General features: G+C 34.1%; 2 protein-coding genes and 1 long non-coding RNA gene across 3 annotated transcripts in view; 2 read left to right on the top strand and 1 right to left on the bottom strand.

The window, feature by feature from the left end:
• Positions 1 to 835: 835 nt before the first annotated feature.
• Positions 836 to 10,112, bottom strand: LOC123711419 (carboxypeptidase A2-like). The gene is made up of 9 exons (XM_045663999.1): positions 9,434 to 10,112; positions 7,389 to 7,583; positions 6,991 to 7,250; positions 6,708 to 6,917; positions 5,958 to 6,147; positions 5,524 to 5,668; positions 4,015 to 4,204; positions 2,503 to 2,649; positions 836 to 1,440 (listed from the first exon to the last, which is right to left on the bottom strand). Exons 1-9 carry the CDS (start codon positions 10,086 to 10,088, stop codon positions 1,231 to 1,233), a joined length of 2,202 nt encoding a protein of 733 aa, XP_045519955.1. The 5' UTR covers positions 10,089 to 10,112; the 3' UTR covers positions 836 to 1,230.
• Positions 4,080 to 4,580, top strand: LOC123711420. The gene is made up of 2 exons (XR_006753952.1): positions 4,080 to 4,180; positions 4,452 to 4,580. It is a non-coding gene; the product is annotated as an uncharacterized LOC123711420 (long non-coding RNA).
• Positions 10,113 to 20,447: 10,335 nt separating the features above from the next.
• Positions 20,448 to 22,755, top strand: part of LOC123710880 (CAD protein) — a 28,361-nt gene continuing 26,053 nt past the window's right edge. The window contains exons 1-2 of the mRNA XM_045663161.1: positions 20,448 to 20,704; positions 21,170 to 21,368. Coding sequence (XP_045519117.1) covers positions 21,222 to 21,368 — 147 coding nt within the window. The 5' untranslated portion in view covers positions 20,448 to 20,704; positions 21,170 to 21,221. The remainder of the gene's footprint in view (positions 20,705 to 21,169; positions 21,369 to 22,755) is intronic.

Genomic DNA, 22,755 nt, shown 5'->3' with positions numbered 1-22,755 from the left:
CAACTTGCACCTAGCCGATGTCTAACAGAATAGTAATTTAATTTGCTTTATCTATATATATATATATATATATAAATGCAATGAACGGCTTGACCGATTTTGCTGATTTTTTATTGTGTTTGTTATTGTCAGGAGAAGGTACTTATGAAAGAAACAAATAAGAAAATTGCGCGGAATATTTGAAAATTTTAGTATACTTAACCACCATAATATTAAGTAATCATGACTTTTGTAACGATAGCAAATTGTTTTCAGTGCATCGCGCTTTTACAATTCAAACCTTTTTCATGTAATGCCATAGCGTTTGACATAATGTTGACAGAATACGTGCTGCAAATATCGTCAAGAGGATGTAAAAAAAGTGAATATCGTTTAAAACGAATGCTTCGGAGTTATTTTATTGATAAAATTCATAAAATAATCACAGTCGCTAATTGTTTGTGGTATTAATCTGCATATGCAAGTATATCATAAAGCATTAGAATAATAAACACTTTGTTTCTGAAATATTTTTAGTTAATATACAATTCCGAAATTAATATTCATACTTAAGACAGGACAGCGTCTGTCGGGTCCAATAGTAAATTATAAAACTATATATTTTTAACTGTTTTATATTAGAGAAGAAAAGAAACATTTTAAGTTATTATTTAAACGTATTTAAATGTCTGCTTCGATCTATTTAGTAAAATTTCACCCGAGCGTAGCCATAGGTTACTCTCATGTAATATTAGCAGATATATTGTATGGATATAAATACATGTTTTTCAAATAAAAAGTCAATATCACAAAATAATTTATTTTCCTAATTCTGACTTACAACTGTAAACATCTTAAGTACATTGTTAGTAATTAAATAATAATTTACTTAGAAAGTAGCGTGTCTCAATAATTTATATCTAAATGTCACTAATAGTCGATACAATTTTTATAAATAATTATTTCTAAATGTATAAAATGCCCACCGCGGCCCTATATCACGTATACCATAACAAACCTAATACACAAACAATTTCACTAAATATACAACACATTAATAGTAATCGTTTTTTTAAGTATATCTATCGGCAGCGCCCGCGCATTAGTGAATTCCCCAAATTCATGTTTCGAAAAGTCATTTTTATCCACAAAAGCAAACTTATATTTAAAAAAAGTCGTATAAGTTTATTTAAAGTAAGAGTAACAAATATAACTTCTATTGAAACATATTAGCAATCACACAAATCACAGTCAAGACGATAAATTGTCTACAATAGCTTTTATTGCCTGCCATATTTCTCTCGCTGTAGAGACGATTTGTGAACCTGGCAGTAAAAATCCATAGGGGCCGTAAGAGTCCCGAAGATCCACGTGGTATGAGAATTTAATTCCTGCCCGAGCTTTGGCCCAGTCGTGGGACATACCAGATGCTGGTTGTTGGATATCTGCAGCTGATCCAACCTGGAAAAAAGAGTGCTCCTAAAATGTTTTGGTATAGTGGAGTAGTTGGTTATCATGAGATGTGTATAAATGATCTGATAATGATATCAAATCTGGATTTAAAATATAATGTAAACTCCATGTAAAGTCCTTCGATTTAACGAATTCGAAATCACTCGGCTTTCGTTGGTTCAGCTTGTTTTCCAGACAATAATACACTCTACATAGCAGTACAACCATTCCCAATAACGACAATTAAATAATAAAAAGTACTTTTTGAGTTGCCAAAATTAGTTAAAAACTGCGAAGCTTTGTACGTTCTTTTATCGCTTTATTGTTCTAGTTGCCGACAGTCGAGTTTATTTCCATAATGCGTACTGAACTTTCAAAGAAGTCCTTTCTTTTGTTTACATATGTTGATTGTTTGCGTATAATAAGTATAAAGATACTACAAAATTTCTGGTAATAAAAAAGACGTCATGCGAAAATAACAAACGATACGCAATAACGTTCAAATAAGAATTGTTTTTTTTTGTAATTACTTACACTAGTCTGAAATAAACTTTTCCTTTTTCTTATACAGATGTTTCTTATTTCCATTTAACGACAATACTTTGTAACGTCAAATAATGCAGTCCCTTCAATGTCGTTATATACTTTACACTTACTTTACACTGTATATTTAATTAGTTCCGGCCTTCTTAATAAATTCCCGATTTCTCATGGCACGTAAGTATGTTCTTGGCTGTGCATGGGGCAAACGTTACCCGTTATGTCACAGAAATATTTCTTCGTGTCTTTTACAACTATTTTCATCATATTTTTCTAAACTATTCTTATGTAAACAGGCATGAAATATTATTCTGTAGAAATCAGGCAAATGCGTGATAACTATTAAGCGCTAAACTTACGGAATAAACAAAGTACGTGAAACTTAGCTAAGATGGTTTTTTAACATGACAAGTACATGATTTATAAAAATCGTTGCCATAAGGACGAACTTTTTGTTCTTTTTATATTTTTATTAGCTGTAAACAAATAAAAAAATATTGAATTACATTAAAATAATTAAATACTACGTACCTTGTATTTCGTACCATACATATCTGCCAAAGCGGTTGTAGCCAGTTTGCCCATTTCCATAAGAACGCCGTCATCGGAATACGATGTGTACGCATGTGAACTTGGTAGGAGCCACGATTGTGAATACGCATGAAGAGATAGGTAGACCTGGAATTTTACTTTCATAGAGCAAGGTCAACGCGTATTTTGGAATTGTTCGTAATTTATCTTTTAAAAATTCTAGATGCGATACCGAAAGCTCACTAGTTTTGACATAGTAAAAGAAAAAAAACACTTACTATTACAGTGATTGTCAAGATGTCAAGTCTAAGTTATTTCTTAGGTTTATTTTCAAAATAAGATAATATAGAAAAAACAGTAATAATAGTGAGTTATTTTATGTATTAAACACAAAGTCGACACTAAAAATCCTGTAAGGTATCGAAATCTTTAAATTTGGCAATCTACTTAGGCTGTTTAATGTAGAATCATAATATCTATTGGTTATTGGTTTGTGGGCTCACTTTCCGCACTTGGACTCTTAATAGGACCGTTAAAAAAACCTTATCTATACGCTATATCGAATTCAAAGTAAATGATGAATTCAAACACTTATTATAGAAAAAAATGCGTATGTTTAATTGAGATATGTTTTAAAGCCTCCATAGCTGGAGGCTCTGGAATCCCGGTGAAAAAAAAGAGTTGGTATGCATTGAAAAGACAAAATGTAATATTCAATGAATCAGGAACATAACTTTGTACATGTAGAGGTTTTTATACGGGACCTATATACTAGATATATGTGTATTGTATATCCTTAAAACATGTTTATGTTTTGCAATACCCAAAGAAATTCTGCATACAATAGCATAATTATAATAAATCTCAAAATTTTGACGTAGAAACTATTTTGAAAGTACCATGTGGCCAAATACCGTATTCACAATAATTCATGATTTCCCTCTATGCGGTCTACCTCAGTTTTGTAGATATAAATTACAACATAAAATGATTCATAAAACGCTTTCTAAAATAACATTGTAATTTTTAAATGTAGTTATTTTAATACCATAATAATTAATGTTTTAACTTTCAAGTAATATATCACGATCTTTAATTATGTTTGTAATAAATCATGTTTTTTTAAGCCATACGCACTTCTCAGAGAATACACACATATAATTTAGACCATAGGAGAATGGACGTTTATTACAGTTTTAGAATAGATTTTTTATTTCCATTATAGCATTTAGTGAAAAGCTGTGACCTGAAATGCATTAATCTTTAATTCAAGAGAAAAATTGAGAGTAGGCAGAAATTGAGTTATTAACTTTTTTTGAAATTTCATAAATGTGAAATTGTCTTTAATAATCCTTAAATTGCTAAACTGCTTCTCATAAATTCAAACTAGCGCATATAATGACATCGCCAAAGGCAATGATCCGTAGCTCCACAGACCACATTCTTGACGAATATAATATTTTAAACAATTAAAATTAGTTTGATTTTTACTGAATTTATTTTAAATGTTACCTTAATTTGACCCCTATGTTCGGCCAAGAATTCTGAAACAGCTCTAGTTTCAGGCTCGCTAAATGGATGAGGGCCAGCATAATTGTCCGAGCAAGGGTCCTGTGAAGAATCCTTTTCCCTCCAATGATAATCCCAGTTGCGGTCGGTGTCCACACCCACACAATCGGTACGTCCCCAGTTCCATGGTAGCCTTTTATGTTAAAATTATAAAAAGTCAGCTTTTTATTTATAAATAAATTTGGTTAATAGTTCCTGGTTGCTTTTACAAAATTTCAATTCTATTAGTATTTTTCTTCTAAGATGTATGTATGCATATTTCTTAATGTAGGTTATATTTAAATTACCTAAAAAGGAAAGTTTGGACAATCCATAAAACCAAATTCGTAATGTTAAACAAATAACATACTTTTATAGATAAAACTGTTTACCTTTCACAGATAGGAAAATATTCAAACGATAAAGTTCAACCAGTATGAACAAGAAAGCTCAGCAGTGTATATAATCATGGCAATTTATATCCTACGCTAATTTTAATAAAACTTGAAAACTTTCCATAAAATATTGTATTCACGTAATTTTATTTATTCATAATGATTAAAACATAACATTTGTGCAAAAATGTCCCTTGTCTTCGTTTTTCGCGTGAAAAAGTACTCTTCTTAAATAAATTAAACGTTATATTTTGTAACTTACGACAAAATTCATCTCAAATACTGTTAAAACAGTAAAGAAAGATAATCGCCAGTAGATCTTAAAACTGGAATTATGATTTATGCCTTAGTTTTATGTATTTGTTGGTAGTATTGCGTCTGTTAAGCAAGTTATGCGGGTAGAAGTTTTGTTATAAACAAGTTGTTGAATTGCATCAAGCCTTCTATACGAGGCAGACATATTTCTGCGTATAGACGCAGTGTCTAAGACAATAGTATTTCAATGAAATAGTTCATTGTAATATTTTTGTCTTTAAGAACTTTAAAACATCCTTGACGGCTGCAACATCGTCTAATTTATAAAATCAACAGGCTCAAGCACATATGCACCAAATGGTGGTCGACTGAGACCCAAGATCCAGACAAAGGCTGCGTTAGTAGAATTAAGTAGCCAGGGACCTCGAAACAATAAATCTTCGAATTTGGATGCCTAAGAAGAGTCGAGACAAAGCGCTACGTATGATTGTCACATCCAATGGCTATACCGAATAATACCGCTCTAAAGCATACTATGAATCATGCGTTATATCACGATGGTCGTAATTATTTCATTTGTTGGTACTGCATGTTAACTGCGCTTACAGAAAGATTGGAGCCGGGATTCGAACACACGACAAGGTTCAGTCACACGTTAATATATATCAACTAGATAAAAATTAACATATTTAATGTTGCACAGTCCCTTATTTAAAAATCCAAATATAAAGTCATCATAGCGTAGCGTTAAATTGGCGACTTCAAATAAGCTGAGTCGTTTAAGTACAGGTTGAGTGAGTTTTTATAGAAACTAGGTTCTAACCAGCCGCCGTAATCGTCGGAGTCAGACAACCGTGATCTTGTTTTCCTCCAGAGGCGATCGTGAGTGTGCGAATGCTCATATCCGTCGGGGTTTATCACCGGCATTATGTAGAAATCTGCCACTTTCAGTACTTCATAATCTATGCCTGTAATATATATTGTATTACAGATTTTGTTTAACACATAACAGAGAACAACTTTTGTTAGAGCAGTGTAAAACGTTTTACAACATGTTTAATTAGCTAACTATTAATTAAAAACTATAATAAAAAAATACTGAATCAATGCACCAACCGTATTTAGGAAATATTTAAAATTACACCTATAAGCAAAATTGTTACAAATTCTATTATTTTGGTTATTAGGTTTGATATCAATCATACGACGTTGGAAGTTATGAACAAGTTAAGGATAATGCAATTAAGGGCAACGTACCCGAGTCTTTTTCTCCTTCAACTAAATTATGTATTAACCAAGAAGCCACAGCTGGAGCAATCCACTCTCTTGCATGGGAACCACCATCTATCCAAATAGCTGGTTTTGTGTATGAACGAAGCTTCCACTTCTTCTTCTGCTCTTTGGTGATGGAAGCCTTCGTCATTGTTTCATTGGTTGGTATTGAAATCTGTTGAATTATTAACTGTTAAAATTATCTTTGCACTTTCTGCTATATTTATCAGATCAGGCTTGCTGTTTTAGTTATTTTATAAAACAATCCTTCAAATCAGTTATTATAAACCATTAAACCTCTGTACCCATTAAAAAAGAAAGAAAATAGTTTACTCTTATATATCTTCAGGACATGTTGATCTTAATGTATGAATGAATGTGTGATTGTAAAATTAGCCTAGACTTTTCAACTTCAACTTAATAGAAATTATATTGGTTCACGAATAAACGGATTGTTAAGTATTATTTTGCATTAATTACGGACTTAAACATATTTTAGCGACTATTAAATTAGGATTTTGTTATTTAGCTTGACTTGTACGACATGTATACCATTCTTCTCAATGTTATGATCATACAACCATTAGGTATTTTAATATAATTGCTTTAACATATGAATGTTACAGAATAATACAGAATTCAAACTAATTTAGACTTTGCTTATGGCAATCGTGGTATCGTGGTCGTGGAATATAAACTAGGGCCAATATCTTAGGTGGTTAAGTATAATATTACCTTAACTACAACTAAAGGCAATCCTTCCGAAGAGCGCCCCAGCGGGACCAGCTCCACAATATCAGGATAGGAAAGTTGCAAATACTCTAAATATCTCAGGATGTCAGCGTAGCGATGATATCGCCTCCAGGTCATCGGATGTCCTCTCAATTGAACTAATTCCAGACGCTGTTTCTTCGAAAGTTTCGGGTTCTCATACATAATTGCTTTCTGTAAAAAATCTTTTAAATAAATCGACATCTTGACTGTTGCGTTATGACAGTACTTTATCACAGCAAAATACCTGTAGGTCCCAGATAATTACTTCGAAGTCGACATTGGAGGATTTTAAGTGATCTTTTACGTCTACTAAGAGATCGGGTGGAACGAGGAGATCTGTGGAGCCATTGAGAGATGGTAGAGTCCACCACATTAAACCAGACCCTTCTCCCTCTTCCTGTAGGTCTAACAGGGATCGTATTTTCCATTGCGAATCGGGGTATGATCGAAGTAGTTGATAACCTTTGTAATTTTTTCTTACGATCTTTTTATCAGTTTTCTTTACTGTAATCAAAATTTACCATTTTAGAAAACAGTTCTGCGTAGATCAGAGACAAAATTAGGAAGTATACAATTGAATTGTATATTCGTCATTCTAATAATTTATGTTCATCTTAATTTTTCTCATGACTTAGAACTTACTATTGACCCCAGTGGATGAATGGGCATTATCATTATCCTCCGAATCCAGAAATAATTGAAACCAGTTCCCAGTTGAAGTACTGGGCGGGACTGGGGTCGTGCTTCTGGTCGGCGCTTCGATATCTGGCTGAAACCATCCCCCACTAAACCAAGTCTTCGACCCAACGATCCATTTATAAATTCTTGTAAAAATACCTTAAATTAATTAAATAATCAGATTATTCATAATGCCCACCATATTGACGTAAATTTATGGGAACAATTTATTAGGTATTTTGATACCTATTTGTAATATGAAAAAAGTTATTAGTATACAATAATAACAAATATTACATATCTAAGACGTTAAATGAAAAAGTATGGACTCAATAAAAATCAATGGCCTGCGTCTATCTATTTATTTATATTGTAATAAGAGTGAAAGTACCTACGTATTTAGAATTATAAATATTATCCCATGGATTATTGAATTACAATTCATGTGTAAACTTTTTATAGCTAGTCTCTTAGAGTTCGAGAAACTCAAACCGGAAAATAGTTATAAGCAAGTAATGGAAAATTTTATAATTACACTTGAGAAATGTTTAATGAAAAGGGGCTTTCATGATATTGCTACATTTGTTAGGAAATTATTATTTACGAAGAATTTTTCATTCTGTCGGTGTCGCTGACACGACTGTATAACTAAAAACTAGTATTTCACAGTTCATTAATTAAAATTTATATTATTTTATTGCAGACAATAAAATATATGATTTGATGAGAAACTAACAACTTACTTTATAGGCATGTTAAAATAGAAAGTGTCTAACATTAGCCATTTCAATAATACAACTACTAATAGTAATGTACTGTACGGTACTAACAAATTCTTAAAGTTTAGCTTCTAAATAAATTCAGTTAATTTACAAAAAAAATCGCAAACATTTGTTATAATTAGATATTATACCTGTGCCTGGTAACTTAAATTAAAGGTACTTTTTTAAATCACAAATCGATTTTCGTGAATTGAATAAAATTATTAAATGATATGATACGATATATTCAGCGTAAAATTCAGTATGCTAGTAAGTAACGCTTTTAAATATTAACATTATTTTTAATTGTAGTGTTGGTAGTAATCGTAAAAATGATATTAGACCAACAAAACTTACATGAATAAAATGATATCAAAGAATTTACTCGGTACCAATTGTAAGCTATTTAAAAAGTAGCTATAAATTGCTAATAAATGAAGTCAATGTATTTTAAATACATGAATAGTCTAACATACGATGAATATTTAGAACCAAACTGCCGATGGATTCATCACAACTTATTACTTTTCGCTCCAATTTTTAATAGGTAATTCAATTAAAAAATAATAATAACAATGTTTTTGTGCCTAAATTATTATTCATAATGAATCTTCGTTAAATAATTATATTAAGCATTATCATAACTTAACCAATAAAACACTTTTCAAGTGATTACCTCGTGTTTATGCTGGAAAATTATAATTAGTCATGGATTTTATTGCTGATAGATTTAAGTTAAGATAATAAAGTGAAACGGATAATTGGCTTACTTAATATGAAAATTATATCTAATTAATAAATATTTTCTGCTTTAAAAGGAACTTTCCATTTCCGTTAATGCCTTCAAAGTTTCTTAACTACTATTCAACATCCAATAACCGTATTTTTTTTGCGTTAGGCGAAAGTTATCTTTTCATTTACATTAGTTTACATCTTGTGTGTTAATAAAAAATTGAACACACATATTTTTCAACTAAAAACATATCTATTGAATGGATGCTTTAGATCCAATTACGAGAGCATGAATTAAATATGATAGTATACTTGTTTAATACTTAGTCGTTACAAGATATTAATAATGTAACGGAAAGATTTTCAATTAAAGAAAATTCTTGAATGACTTTAATAGCTAGTGTACCTTGAATAAACAGTAAATTAGTGAATCAGAGTAGAAACTAGATTCTAGAATGACATCAGTTTGTTTGCTCGCAATACGAGTACCGAGAAAGCCCTGCGCTATAAACCAACCTGAATTATTTTGTTTAGATGGCCTTTTATCTTTAACATTTTCTAACGCCGTCTTGTACCCGGAGTGTTTTGGTGGACATGGACTTTTCTTTGGCGCTTTTGTACTCTTTGATACCAAATTATATTTCCTTTTAGTTGTCTGCCGTGATACCGTTGTGTGGCTGCGAGTAGTTTTGCGAGGCTGCTTTGTTGTTTGACGTTTGGTTGTAGTAGTCCGACTTGTGGTAGTCCTCCGAACATTCGGTTTTTTCGAGGTACCCCTCGGCGTTGATGCATTAATATCCACCCACAACTCTTGATCTGACACCACCACTTTTTTTGAAGGGGACCGCGTAATTTTACTATGCACTGGTGTTCGCCTTGTCACAATAAAGTTCGTATGAGTTTCGATTTTTATAGTAGTCTTAATTACATTATTTTTATCACATTTTTTCATAGTTACATTAACTTTTGGTATATTGCTTCGTATAATCACTTTGGGTTTGTTTTTAGGGATGGATTGGATAGGTACGAACTCTGGAGATTCGTCGTAATCGTCCCAAAAGGCAAAGGGGTCGTCTGATTTGGAAATGGAGAGGTCCGCGGGTCGTGGAGGCGGATGGAGCGCGGTCACGAGACACGCCAAGAGCGCAAAGAGCGCCAGGCGACGCGCCATATGTCGACAGTGTTTGCATGACGAAGTGCGCGGGCACTATACGCTGGCAGCGACTCGCCTATTCCGTGGAGACCACCATCCCTGCCACTGTAATTATACGATCTCGCTTTCAATACGCAACCACTAGGTCGCTCGTTTAGTCGAGTTACACGGGGCTCTCCATTTAACTATTAGTTGAATACTTCCCGTAGAAAAACCGTGCCTTATTGCAAAGAAAGTATTAGAAATTAAGCCGACGCTAATTAAAACCTGCATTTACCTTTCTTATTATATTTCTCATAGAGTTTTATGAGCTATAAGTGTTTTCTTAGGTCAAGCTAAATAAAACCTCCTTACTGAGCAAGATTATTTAAATTTTTTGGTCGTTAGAGGTTGCAATGAAAAGATTTCGTAAGTTAACCAAGATTAAATTTTATGTCACAAATTAAATAAATTTCTAGAATAGATTCTAGTGAGATCTTTCATAGAAAATATTATTGAGCAATTATTCTGCATTGTATGGGCACAATTACTGAAGAACCTACATACATTTTAGAAATCCATTTTCTGTTTAGGCATAGCATTGTATTAGCGATAATAGAATATCTACAGCCTAATCAGTGTAACCTGATGCGTGAAATGTAGTGCAAATTCCACAGTCCGTTTGTGTGGAGTTCAACCGCCCACAAACACGATACTGTCGCATAGTATATGTGTCACTGCGTCAACAGTCTTTATTATATACAAAATTATATGTCACTATAAAACTTTTAACCTTAATTCGAGTTTACTATGCGGAAAATCATGCATAGCGCGAATTTGTTACGCTTCGGGAAGGGCAAATCACCAAACAAAAAAAGCCTTTTAGGGTAGTTTTTGCTTTAGGTTGATTGGTCCTTATTTGGTTAAAATAAAACTTCCTAATAATTCGTTGAGAAGAGGTGAAGATGGAATGTGGAATGTGTTTAATTTTTAGAAACTGTAGATTTATATACAAAAATTATCCTACCTGGCCACTAGTGGTAAACATGTGGTACCAAGATGCGAAGGGTGCGTAGACAATAAAATTGAGGCGCGGCAAAAAGTTGTCCTAACGGTAACGCAATTAACTGTTCTTTTCAGAACGAATTATTGTTTCATGACGACACGTACTAATCACCTACAGGATTCCCCCTCTAGCGAAGCGTACCGGCAGGCGTATAACGCGGCCTCGGCGAGTTGTTCTTGTAGGTATTGAGGTGTTCCCAGTGTCTTGTTGTTTCAGGTTGTTGTCATTTTGATGTTTCAGGCTATTTGATGGTTCATGTAGTTCGCTCGCACTTGATGTGTTTTGCTTGTTGCAGGTACTCGTTGTTGTATCAGTAGGCACATCTTGCTCGGCGATAGTGTAGGCAGGTTTGAGTCTGTCGATAGAGATATTCATTTCACGGTTAGGTAACTGCAGCGTGAATATCTTGCTGTCTCGTTTCAGCACGCGATAGGGTCCGTCGTAAGGTGCTTGTAATGGCTTCTTTACGGCGTCTATGCGAACAAATACGTATTCACATGTTTGCAGGTCGCGGTGTACAAATATAGGTTTTGTGTTGCTGTGTGGTTGACTCGGCATTGGTTGCAGGTTACGTATTGCGTCGCGCAGCTGATCGATGTAGCCAGAGTCCATGATGACGTCATTGCGGGTCGTTGATAGGAAATCACCGGGTAAGCGTATGTTGCAACCGTAAGTAAGCTGAGCGGCGCTTACGCCGGTGTCACTTCGCATAGCGGCGCGTAATCCGAGTAGGACGGTTGGTAGCTCGTTGATCCAGCTTCTTGCGGTCTGTAGTCTTGCTTTTAATGCGGCTTTAAGGACACGGTGCCATCGTTCGATGATACCGTTACACTGTGCGTGGTATGAAGTTGTACGCGTTTTTTCGATTCCTAGTAAGCGAGAAAGAGATGCAAATACTCTGCTTTCAAATTGGCGTCCTTGGTCCGTTGTTATTGTTACAGGACAACCGAAACGGGAAATCCAACCTTCGTATACCGCTTTGGCAACGTCTTCAGCTGATATTTCGCATAATGGGTATGCTTCGGGCCATCTTGTTGCTCTGTCGATCATTGTCACGAGGTATCGATGACCGCTGGCCGCGGTAGGTAGCGGACCAACGATATCAATGTGAACGTGTTCGAATCGTTCGGTTGGTGAAAAAATTGATAATCGACTTGATGTGTGGCGTTGTATTTTGGCGCGCTGACACTGTAGGCATACTTTTGCCCACTTGCCGACGTCTGCGTTCATTGAGGGCCAAAAGTAACGTTGCGTAATTAATTTTCTCGTAGTCTTGATTCCAGGGTGGCTAACGTTATGTACTGCGTTGAATGCGGTACGTCGGTATTCTTCTGGTAGGTACGGACGTAACTGTGAGGTTGAAGTTTCGCAGTGTAATTTGATATTTGAGACGGGCAGGTTGACTTTCTTGAAACATAAGTTGCTCTGTAGACTGAGTGCTTTAATGGTATCGCTATCACGTTCTTGAGCTTCAGCAAGTAGATTGTAGTCGATCGGCGATGGACAGGTGATTGCTTCGACACGTGATAATGCATCTGCGGCTGCATTTTGAGATCCACTAACGTGTCGTATATCAGTGGTAAATTCGCTGATATAAAGTAGCTGTCGGGTGCGTCTCGGTGATTCGCTGTTTGTATTTGTTTTTGTGTAAGCGAAAGTTAGCGGCTTGTGGTCGGTGAATATTATTATTTCTCGTCCCTCGAACATTTTGCGGAAATGTTTGACAGCCATGTAGATGGCGAGTAGCTCTCGATCGTAGGTACTGTAGCGAGTCTGTGCGTCGGTGAATTTCTTCGAGAAATAGCCGAGTGGTTGCCATGAGTTGTTGATAAATTGGTTGAGTGCGGCACCAGCTGTTTTGTCGCTAGCGTCGCTGAATATAGCAAGTGTCGCCTGGTGAGACGGATGAGCAAGTAAAGCGGCGTTTTTTATGCTCTCTTTACATGCTTCATAAGCTTGCGTTGATTCAGTGGTCCAGTCGATCTTAGTTTTGTCACGCTTCTTGACGTTGTGCAGGTAGGTATTTAACGGCGCTTGTATGGTGGCGGCATCTTTGATATTTTCACGGTAAAAGTTTATCATACCGAGAAAACGTCGTAGTTCTTCTACGGTTTGTGGTTTTGGAAAGTCTGTAATAGCTTGTACCTTCTCTTGGGGTGGCTGTATTCCTTCCGCTGTGACTTGGTGACCGAGGAATTTCACAGTTGGCTGGCCGAAAACACATTTTGATGGGTTGATGGTGATGCCGTATTCTTCTAGTCGCTGTAATACGATGCGTAGATGTTTTCGGTGCTCTTCCTCGTCGATTGATGCTATGAGTAGATCATCAACGAAAGGAAATACGAAGTCGAGTTCGCGCAGTACTTCGTGAATAAAGCGTTGGAAAGTCTGTCCGGCGTTCTTTAGGCCAGGACACATGCGCGGAAACTCGAAAAGACCAAAAGGTGTGATGATGGCGGTTTTCTCCACATCTTGCTCGCTGACTGGCAGTTGTTGGTACGCGCGATTGAGGTCGAGTGTGGAGAAAATTTTCTTCCCTGCGAGTTGGTATGTGAAGTCACGTATGCGTGGTATGGGATACCGATCGGGCTTGGTTATGGCGTTGAGCCTTCGGTAATCGCCACACACGCGTAGGTCTCCATTCTTCTTTGGCACGACGTGAAGAGGTGATGCCCAAGGGCTTTTGCTTGGTCTGCATAACCCTTGATCGATCATGTTTTGGAATTCCTTCCTGACCATTTCGTAACGATGCGGTGCAATGAGGCGTGGCTTGCAGTGAAGGGGCGGTCCATTTGTTTCAATGAAGTGTTCAACGGAATGTTTGGGACTAAGCTTCATTGAAGTGATTCTGGTTGTGCCTGGGAAATCTGCTAGTATGCTGTGGTAATTTTGCTCAATGTCTATACTACGAACTGTAGGTATGTCTGCAGTACTGAGTTGAGCGTTTGTTACCAGCTTTGTTTTCCCGTCGATCAATCTTCGGTTTTTTACATCGACAATGAGGTGGTGGTGCTGCAAGAAATCTGCTCCCAGGATTGCCTTAGACACATCTGCTACGACGAATTTCCATGTATATGGTCTTCGGAGGTTAAGATCGAGTTGGAGTGACTTCTCTCCGTATGTTGGAATGACTGTGTTGTTGGCGGCGTAGAGTTGAAACGGCAGTGGTTTTTCGCGTGAGCCTTTTGCCTTTGGTAGCACGGAGATATTGGCTCCTGTGTCGACCAAAAAGGTAAGTTTCGTTACCCTGTCGGTAACGAAAAGGCGGTGTGATGATTCGGTAACGCCGGTTCCCGCCGCGGCCAGCGTTACTTTTAGTTTTCCGACTGATTTATGGGCTTGAAACTGCATGGTGGTGTGCATTTCTTCGCGTCCATACCGTAGCGATGATGGTAATAGCAGTACGGCATTGGGGATTTTTTCCGGCTTCGATCTTCCATCTGCGACTCTCGTCGGTTTTCGTTGCGCTTTGTTGATGCATTCCGCGAGCGTGATTGTGAATGGTGGTGAGAACGACTGTTGCGGTAGTTGTCGCGCGGTTGTACTCGTAGCTCGGCAACTTCCAAAGACAACCTTCTTATTTCACCGATGAGGGTGTCGATGGTTGGTTGTTCTGGAGGTGGCACACGGAGTGACAGTGAGATACCGGAGACTTCTTTGCTCGACGGATGTGATGAAACTTGACGCTCTGCACCGGAATTTTCTGTGTTCGTCATCTTCAATTTTCTTAGAGTTCTTCTCGGGGTCACCACTTTAGGGTAGTTTTGGTTTATGTTGATTGGTCCTTATTTGGTTAAAATAAAACTTCCTAATAATTCGTTGAGAAGAGGTGAAGATGGAATGTGGAATGTGTTTAATTTTTAGAAACTGTAGATTTATATACAAAAATTATCCTACCTGGCCACTAGTGGTAAACATGTGGTACCAAGATGCGAAGGGTGCGTAGACAATAAAATTGAGGCGCGGCAAAAAGTTGTCCTAACGGTAACGCAATTAACTGTTCTTTTCAGAACGAATTATTGTTTCATGACGACACGTACTAATCACCTACAGCCTTATTTAAAAAACTAATTCAAATTCAAATAGCCTGTAATACTTGCTGGATTTTTAGCCACAACAGCTACAAAAGTTAACTTTTTTATATATATTTATTTTACAGAATTGAAAACCACTGTGGTTTGTATTAATGTTACCATAGGAGCCCTGTTTAGGACCGCGACTGATGCTTACAAAAATAATTTTTAAATTTACTTTTTATTATGCCTAGAATTAGGCTATTACGATTGGTTATACGAGTCATGTGTTAATAAACTACGACGTTTAAAAGCTTACAGATTGATCCGACATGTTTTATTATATACCTACAGATCTATCTACCTATAGAGAGTAATGTTGAGACTTTACAAAAAAAGATTAACCCTAATTAAGTTTGGTAGCGGTTGTTCTATGGATATGTTCAAATAAATCGTTTTGTTTGAAGCTTAGTAAAAACTGACTTTAATGGTTTTAAATATGAGCTTATAACTAACATAAAATAACGCGTAATGGCGACGTTAACAAAAACCAACTTGACATATCTAAGGACTCACAAAGCTAAATGACACTTATGTTATTGGACATTAAACGAGAATGTTAAAGTACAATTTATGACTTTGGTAAAAATTAAAGGGCTCATTTTGGCTTCAAGTGTGCGATGATTGTTTACATTTTGTTTACACTTCTAATTATTAACTAAAATATTTATATGTAACTTAACTGAAGATTATATTATTCCCTCATATCTATAAAATCTAAATCAATGCAAAAGCAATCTTTTAACTACACGCTTTCGTCAATTTCATTCCAATTGCGATTACACTATGAGTAGAAATACAGTGTAAATTCTATATAACGACAATAAAGGGACTATGCATTTTTTGGCGTCATAGACAGTTGTTTTTAAATGAAGAGAAGAAAAATGTATACTTAGATAATCCATAACTCGTTCTTATTAGTCATGGTCAACAACAGTCTACACGTGCAAGCAATCCCAATTTATAAACAAATTTCTTAGAAAGTTCGTATGCATGATGCCGACGGTCAAGTTTATCGCGGGCTAGGATAAAAAAGCGACAAAAGAACGTACACAGCTGCGCAGTTTTTATTAGTTTCAGCAACTTAAAAAGTACTTTATTACTTAAGTGTTGTCGTTTTTGAGAGATACTGTAATGCTACGTAGAGTTTATCATTGTATGGAAAACAAAGCCAGTTGATTTCGACGCTTTAGCGAGTCTGTCGTTAAATCGAGAGACGAGAAGATCTACCATACATAAGAAAATTAATCTACACAACAAGTTCAACATGTAAATTAAAAGTAAATTCTTCATTAGATTGAAGATAAAAATTTAATAATGAAAGTATCTCAAATTCCATTGATCGATAGCTGAGGTCAATAAGTTTGGAGTTCTAAATACTTAAGAGTTTAGAATGTTTAGCTAAACAAGTTTCCCCTTACTTAAAACATATTTAACTAGCTGTGCACTGCGGTTTCGATCGAGTTAATTCAGTTGTTGCGGTATTAATTGGACTTGCCCTAAACAAGGACTTGCCTAACTTATTGTTTATATACATTATATACAAGTCCTAGTTTATATATAAGAGCCCCAATCTTACCCCACCTTCCTCTACAACAAAAACGTGGTACAATATACATATTAAAATATTTTAAATGAGATTTAAAAATTTACTCGCAGTCAGTTGACCAAAGTTGAATACCGAGCAATTTATAAACGTGGGTTACTAAGTAAATATGACAACATTTTTGAATTGAAAACTAAAAATAATAAAATAAGAAGAAAAAAGAAATTTAAACACGTTATTAAGGGTTCGCTTAGTTCGTATTTTATTCCCAAGCATACCTTAGCTAATATACCGATGTTAGACTAGTGGTTAAGCGTGTAGTTCAACCCTGAGGTCATGTATTCGAATGCTAAGTTGTGCATCAACGGATATTTTTTCTGTATTTTAAGAAAATCAGCCATGTCTTTACGAGTGGATTTCAAAGAACATACCTGCCATCTTGACACTAAAACATTTATGAAGTTATTTATTAAAGTCACCAGATCATATATAATGATATATCTACAATATACGGCTATCTTTTCTAAAATTTATGATAATTATGGTAAAGATAAATTATAAAAATACAATAATAACCTTACACTTCCAATTTTAGATTTTACTATTAATTATTTGCTTATTGTTAAGGAAAAATACTTCTAATACTAGTAAAAAGCGGATTAGGTAACAGATAGGCACTTAACAATGCTTTTTTTTAAACTGATCAGTTCAACACCGTTGTTGGTACCATATTATATGATTATGAAAGCTTTTGTGGATAAAAAATGTTGTCACAGTAGTATCTTGACTCCTTTGATAATTTCCAGGGGAACTGGGGCCTCGGATTAATTATAAACAATTGAAGCGCAATGAAGTTTCTAAAGTGTACAAGTTTTATTATTTAACTCTCCAAGATGATCTAAGATAAGAATAATGATGGTTTATACCACAAAAACATTAGGCAATCATGTATCATCATAAAGAGAAACATGCCGGTATATTAATACTAAGTACAAAATGAGGTAGTTATCATAACAAAGACATTTCCTTTCACTGATGATAAATTCTTGTTGATGTCTTCTTATTGCACGCGTATCATAGGTTAAAATTTTTAAGCTTAGGGTAAATATAAAATGTGGCTGTGATTTAACACATTAAATTTTGGATTCGACAAAATAAATCTAAGCTAGTGATTATAATAAAAGAAAATAGGATAAAACTATTTAAGATTTTTTTATAACGACCCAATTTTGTAGCTATTGTAAAAAGAACGCGCAATATCCTAAATAGTTAAAGTAATTTTTTTATGTTTATACTTCCAAGTCCTTGGAGTCCCCATCTTACCTCACCTTCTCCTGCAACAAAAAGGGGTACAATATACATATTAAAATATTTTAAATGAGATTTAAAAAGTCACTCGCAGTCAGTTCACCAAAGATGAATACCGAGCAATTTATAAACTAAGTAAATATGACAACATTTTGAATTGAAATCTAAAAATAATAAAATAAGAAGAAAGAAATTACAACACGTTATTTAGGGGTTCGATTAGTTCGTATTTTATTCCCAAGCATACCTTAGCTAGGTACAATATACATGTTAAAATATTTTAATTGAGTTTTAAAAATTCAAACTGACTGTACCAAAGTTGAATAATGAGCAAATTATTATACTACCTAAAATAAAATTTCGTATATAAGCGTGCATTACTAAGTATATATGACATCATTTTGAAAAGTAATTTTCAAATAATAAAATAAACATAGAAAAACAAAGTAATAATCTATATAAAATATTAGTTTTATAAGCGTTTTGACGGAAAACTTGTGAATTTATTTCAAAAACCCGTTCTAAATTATTGATTTTTATACAAGCACATGCATCAAACTTGTGACGATAATGTCTAACTGTATAATCCTAATACTGTCTTGGAGTGTAATTTCCGCGGAAATAGTTTAGAATCGAACTATATTATAATATATAATAATAATATAGTATAATAGAATATTTGTTTATGAATTATTTACACGTAAAAATACTTAACGTTTGATTTACGAGATTATTATTATTATTACAAGAATTTTTGTGAACCCATCTTGTCTAGAGAAGCGTTCATAAAACTATGAATATTTAATTGAATTTTATAAAATCGACAACAGATATAACACTTTGCTTCAAACGCTTAATTTTATAAATAAGCTTTTCTTTCCCTAATTTTTGCTTTATTTTGAGATAGTTATTTTTGGCAGAATTCTTCAATTATAAAAACCTTGTTTAAGCTTACCCGTAAATTCTGTGGGTTAGATTTTTTTACATCATTGTACCACGAGAAGTCAGTGAAAAAGACGTACAGAACAAAATTTATAAATCTGTGTCATTAAAATGTTATCTTTAGTTTAGATTTTAAATAAGTGATTTCAATAAACATGACGTTTTAGACAGATGAAAGACATAGCGATTTATAATTAATCTGATTTGGTCACTTCCTTAATCTTTTCTTTGATAAGCACTTAATATTTTCTAAATAAGGCCATTGAATTATGTAGTGTTTTTGTCTGAACTTAAGTCTCAACTAATGAATGCACGGATACTAACAGTATATAAAAGAAAGAAGTTATCCTTACGAAAAATGAACGACAAAGAATTGTTAAGTTGTTGTAAGTTTGGATAGTTTATTTCTCTGTCATACTAAACTTAGTCTTGACTTAGTTCTGTCTTTGTTAATCTTAATTGGACAACATTTGTATAATTGTATAGATGCAGCTCCTACCATTATGCACTTGTTTCGTATCAGTATGTAAATAATAGAGGACTTAAAACACTCTAAGCAAACCACTCCTTTTGATGTGTTTATAATATATAGAACTTGTGATACTCCATCTGTTGGCTGATTTCATGTTGGTGTTTTCAATGTGGCTGCGAAATGATCTTATATAGATTTAAGACCACCTATAAAAGTTAATCAATTCGTTATATATTCGCATTTTAAATGTTTTATTATAGTAATGACTATTGTTAATATAACAATATTGATATGAAAAAAATGTATTTATTAATTGGATACGGCGATACCATTGATATTAGTCGAACCATTCTTTAAATAATGATCAAAAATGTAACAAATAATTCTATTCTATTCTATTCTTATATTATAACGATCTTTGAAACATTTACAAAAAGTTTTCAAAAGTGTTCATACGGAACTTCATTGAACATATCTATATATTTGAAGGATTAAGTGAACATTACATATGCACCGCAAGTAAACTTTGCCGTTGTCCTAGATACATATAAACATATTCTATTGTTACACATGGAACCGAGACAATTAGCTCAATTATGAATTATATTCCCCCCTTCAAATAACACCGGATACAGTGCTAATCTTTCGCACAGTACACGCGAATATAACCTTTTTCCCGAACTTATACACACGCTGAGTTTGATTTTGAGTGGGTTTCATTGTCCCGGCAAAATTATAACGGTTTGGTGGGAAAGGTTTGATCACCTGCATTAAAAATTATTAATGTAATAGGTACAAAATATACCTTATAAGAGTTATGAGAATCATAACTCTTATAAGGATTATAGGAGTTATATGACTTCAAATAACGCTTCTTTAGAGTATATTTTAAACTTATATTAAGAGTTTATTATCTAGATTTGTCTTCTTGTTAGTTGACGGTGGCGATTTTTAAGTAAACACATTCTCACTGTAGGTTATAGGTTAAGGTCAAGATTGCTTTTATATATCATTAGTCAAATGAGGAAATGTTAATTGTAATTAGAAACAATAAGTATAATTAAGGAACATTAACGCAACGCGACAGCTACAGGGTCGAAATATGAGTATCTAGGGAATGATCGTGGCGAGCGGTCGTGTTCGGTGCAGTGTTACCAATAAACCACCTACTCTGCATTTGTGATTGCCAAGCGGGGCCAAGAGAGTTCACTGTCGCTCAAGTGTCTAGGGGTCATTGCCGCAAAACCGGTAACGTATATGCTGTTACTCACTCAGAAAAAACTAGAATGCAAACTTTTAATAATCCAATTTCGAAACTAATTGCCCAATTGATTTAATATAATACAAAAAATCTAGATCGAGTTCTTAATCGGAAATGTCGATGCATAATTTCTGGATGATTAGACAAGTTTTAATTTTATATTTCTATTCTTATATTTGTATAACGGTCTCAGTACCATTTTGGTTAAGTTAATTAATTGATTAATTAATTCACTATTATCGTTTTGTTACTTCAAGGAAAACTCGCCTTGTTTTTGGTTTTTATGAGTAAATTTAGATATAGCAAACAACGCTATGTAAATAATAATGAATTAATTATTATTAACGAAATAATTTCGGCATTATTTAATATGGAAGTAAGAAAATACGTTCCAATTGCACAATGCTTTAATTCATTGAAACAATATTTACGGATAAAACAATATTTTTCAGATATATCAGGTTGCATTTTCAAACAGGTCAGAAATAAATTCTGTGTTCCACAATGAGGCATAGAATTCCTATGATATTGTTGCAATTAATTATTTCCTTTGCGATTTACCTTTGCGAGGATTCGACCAGCTCAGTGCCTTCTGTCATACAACTTAAGGAACTTGTCCAAGGAAGTGAACATGAAGCAAAATCACCACGTGTAAGTTGTACCATGTACTATAACATACTGAAAATTATAAATGAGCGTGCGACTCTCATCCCTGAGGTCGTAGGTTCGATCCCCGGCTGTGCACCAATGGACTGTCTTTCTATGTGCGCATTTAATATTAGCGCGAACGGCGAAGGAAAACATCGTGAGGATTCCGGTTTCCTTAGACCCACAAAGTCGACGGCGTGTGTCAGGCACATAGGGCCAATCACCTTCTTGCCTATACGATTAACAAATGATCATGAAACAGATACAGAAATCTGAGGCCCAGACCTAAAAAGGTCTCTAACGCCATTGATTTATTGTGCCAACAGATAAATTTAAGGCCTAATAGTTAAAAGATACACAGAATAAATAAAATTTTACTACATAATAAAAAAAATGGAAGTGAAATAAAGATCTTTATTATATAATAAGTCATTTAATAATGAAACAAACTGAATATTTCGAGGATTCGATTCCTATTAAAACAATTATGTATGTAATTAAAATAGCAAATGTGAAATGTAAGCTTAATACGAGTCGATGCTTTCAATGGACATATTAATCAAGATGACTTCATTTTATAATTTTCAAATTGTATTATCTATGGACTCAGTGACTTGGCACTATATTTGGCATTGATGAGGGGGCATGTCTAACAACCTTCTTTACCTTTCAAAAATTGTAATAAAAAAAGTTCAACTAATATCCGTGTCAATTCTGATTCTCAAATGGTATATATTAACTTCCGGCTTTAAGTATAAGTAACGTAAGTAAAGTATTCAATTTTAAGCTTAAAATTATTTAATATTATAATACATATATACTATGACTTTTAATATTAAAATTAAAAGACGTATATACTATTAAAATTTAAATACTTAAATATCCAAGTCATATTTGTTGTGGCATACGTTCTAGAATATGCCTGTAAAACTACCAAATCACAAACGTATTAATACCGTACCCTACCGTAAATGTTTTGTTTCAAAAACTCATGTGACTTTGAAAGTAAAATTTTTTCGACAGATATATAAAATAAATATATACAAGTTAAAAGTTGTACAAGTAAAAAACCAACCGACTAGCATGCCCGGGGAATGTCACGAACGTGGATGAAGCGAGAGATTTGTCAGGATCGTAGCAAGTAGAGATCCGTGGTCTACTTACCCCTTAAGGAAAAAGGCGTGAATATTTGATAAGTTTATTTAATTAGACATGTAATGAAATAATATAAAACCTTTTTTATTTGATATAGCTAAGACGCTTATTAAAAATAAACAGTTTTCGATGTGGTTTATGATAAGATCAAAAGTATTACATTTCAGAATTATAAAACCAGATCATTCAACACCAAATGGACATATCTAGTTAATCACTAAAATTATTCAGTAGC

The sequence above is a fragment of the Pieris brassicae genome, chromosome 6, assembly GCF_905147105.1.
Source record: "Pieris brassicae chromosome 6, ilPieBrab1.1, whole genome shotgun sequence".
In the NCBI taxonomy this organism is placed as follows: Eukaryota; Metazoa; Arthropoda; class Insecta; order Lepidoptera; family Pieridae; genus Pieris; species Pieris brassicae.
Note: the sequence above shows the minus strand (reverse complement) of the source record. Positions and strands in the feature narration are given on the sequence as shown.

Coding starts and splice junctions, on each gene's coding strand:
- LOC123711419 (XM_045663999.1), bottom strand. CDS start 10,088: ATGGCGCGTCGCCTGGCGCTCTTTGCGCTCTTGGCGTGTCTCGTGACC. Junction 7,251..7,388: donor TTCATCCACTGGGGTCAATA/GTAAGTTCTAAG, acceptor TTTTGATTACAG/TAAAGAAAACTGATAAAAAG. Junction 6,148..6,707: donor TGCCTTTAGTTGTAGTTAAG/GTAATATTATAC, acceptor ATAATTCAACAG/ATTTCAATACCAACCAATGA.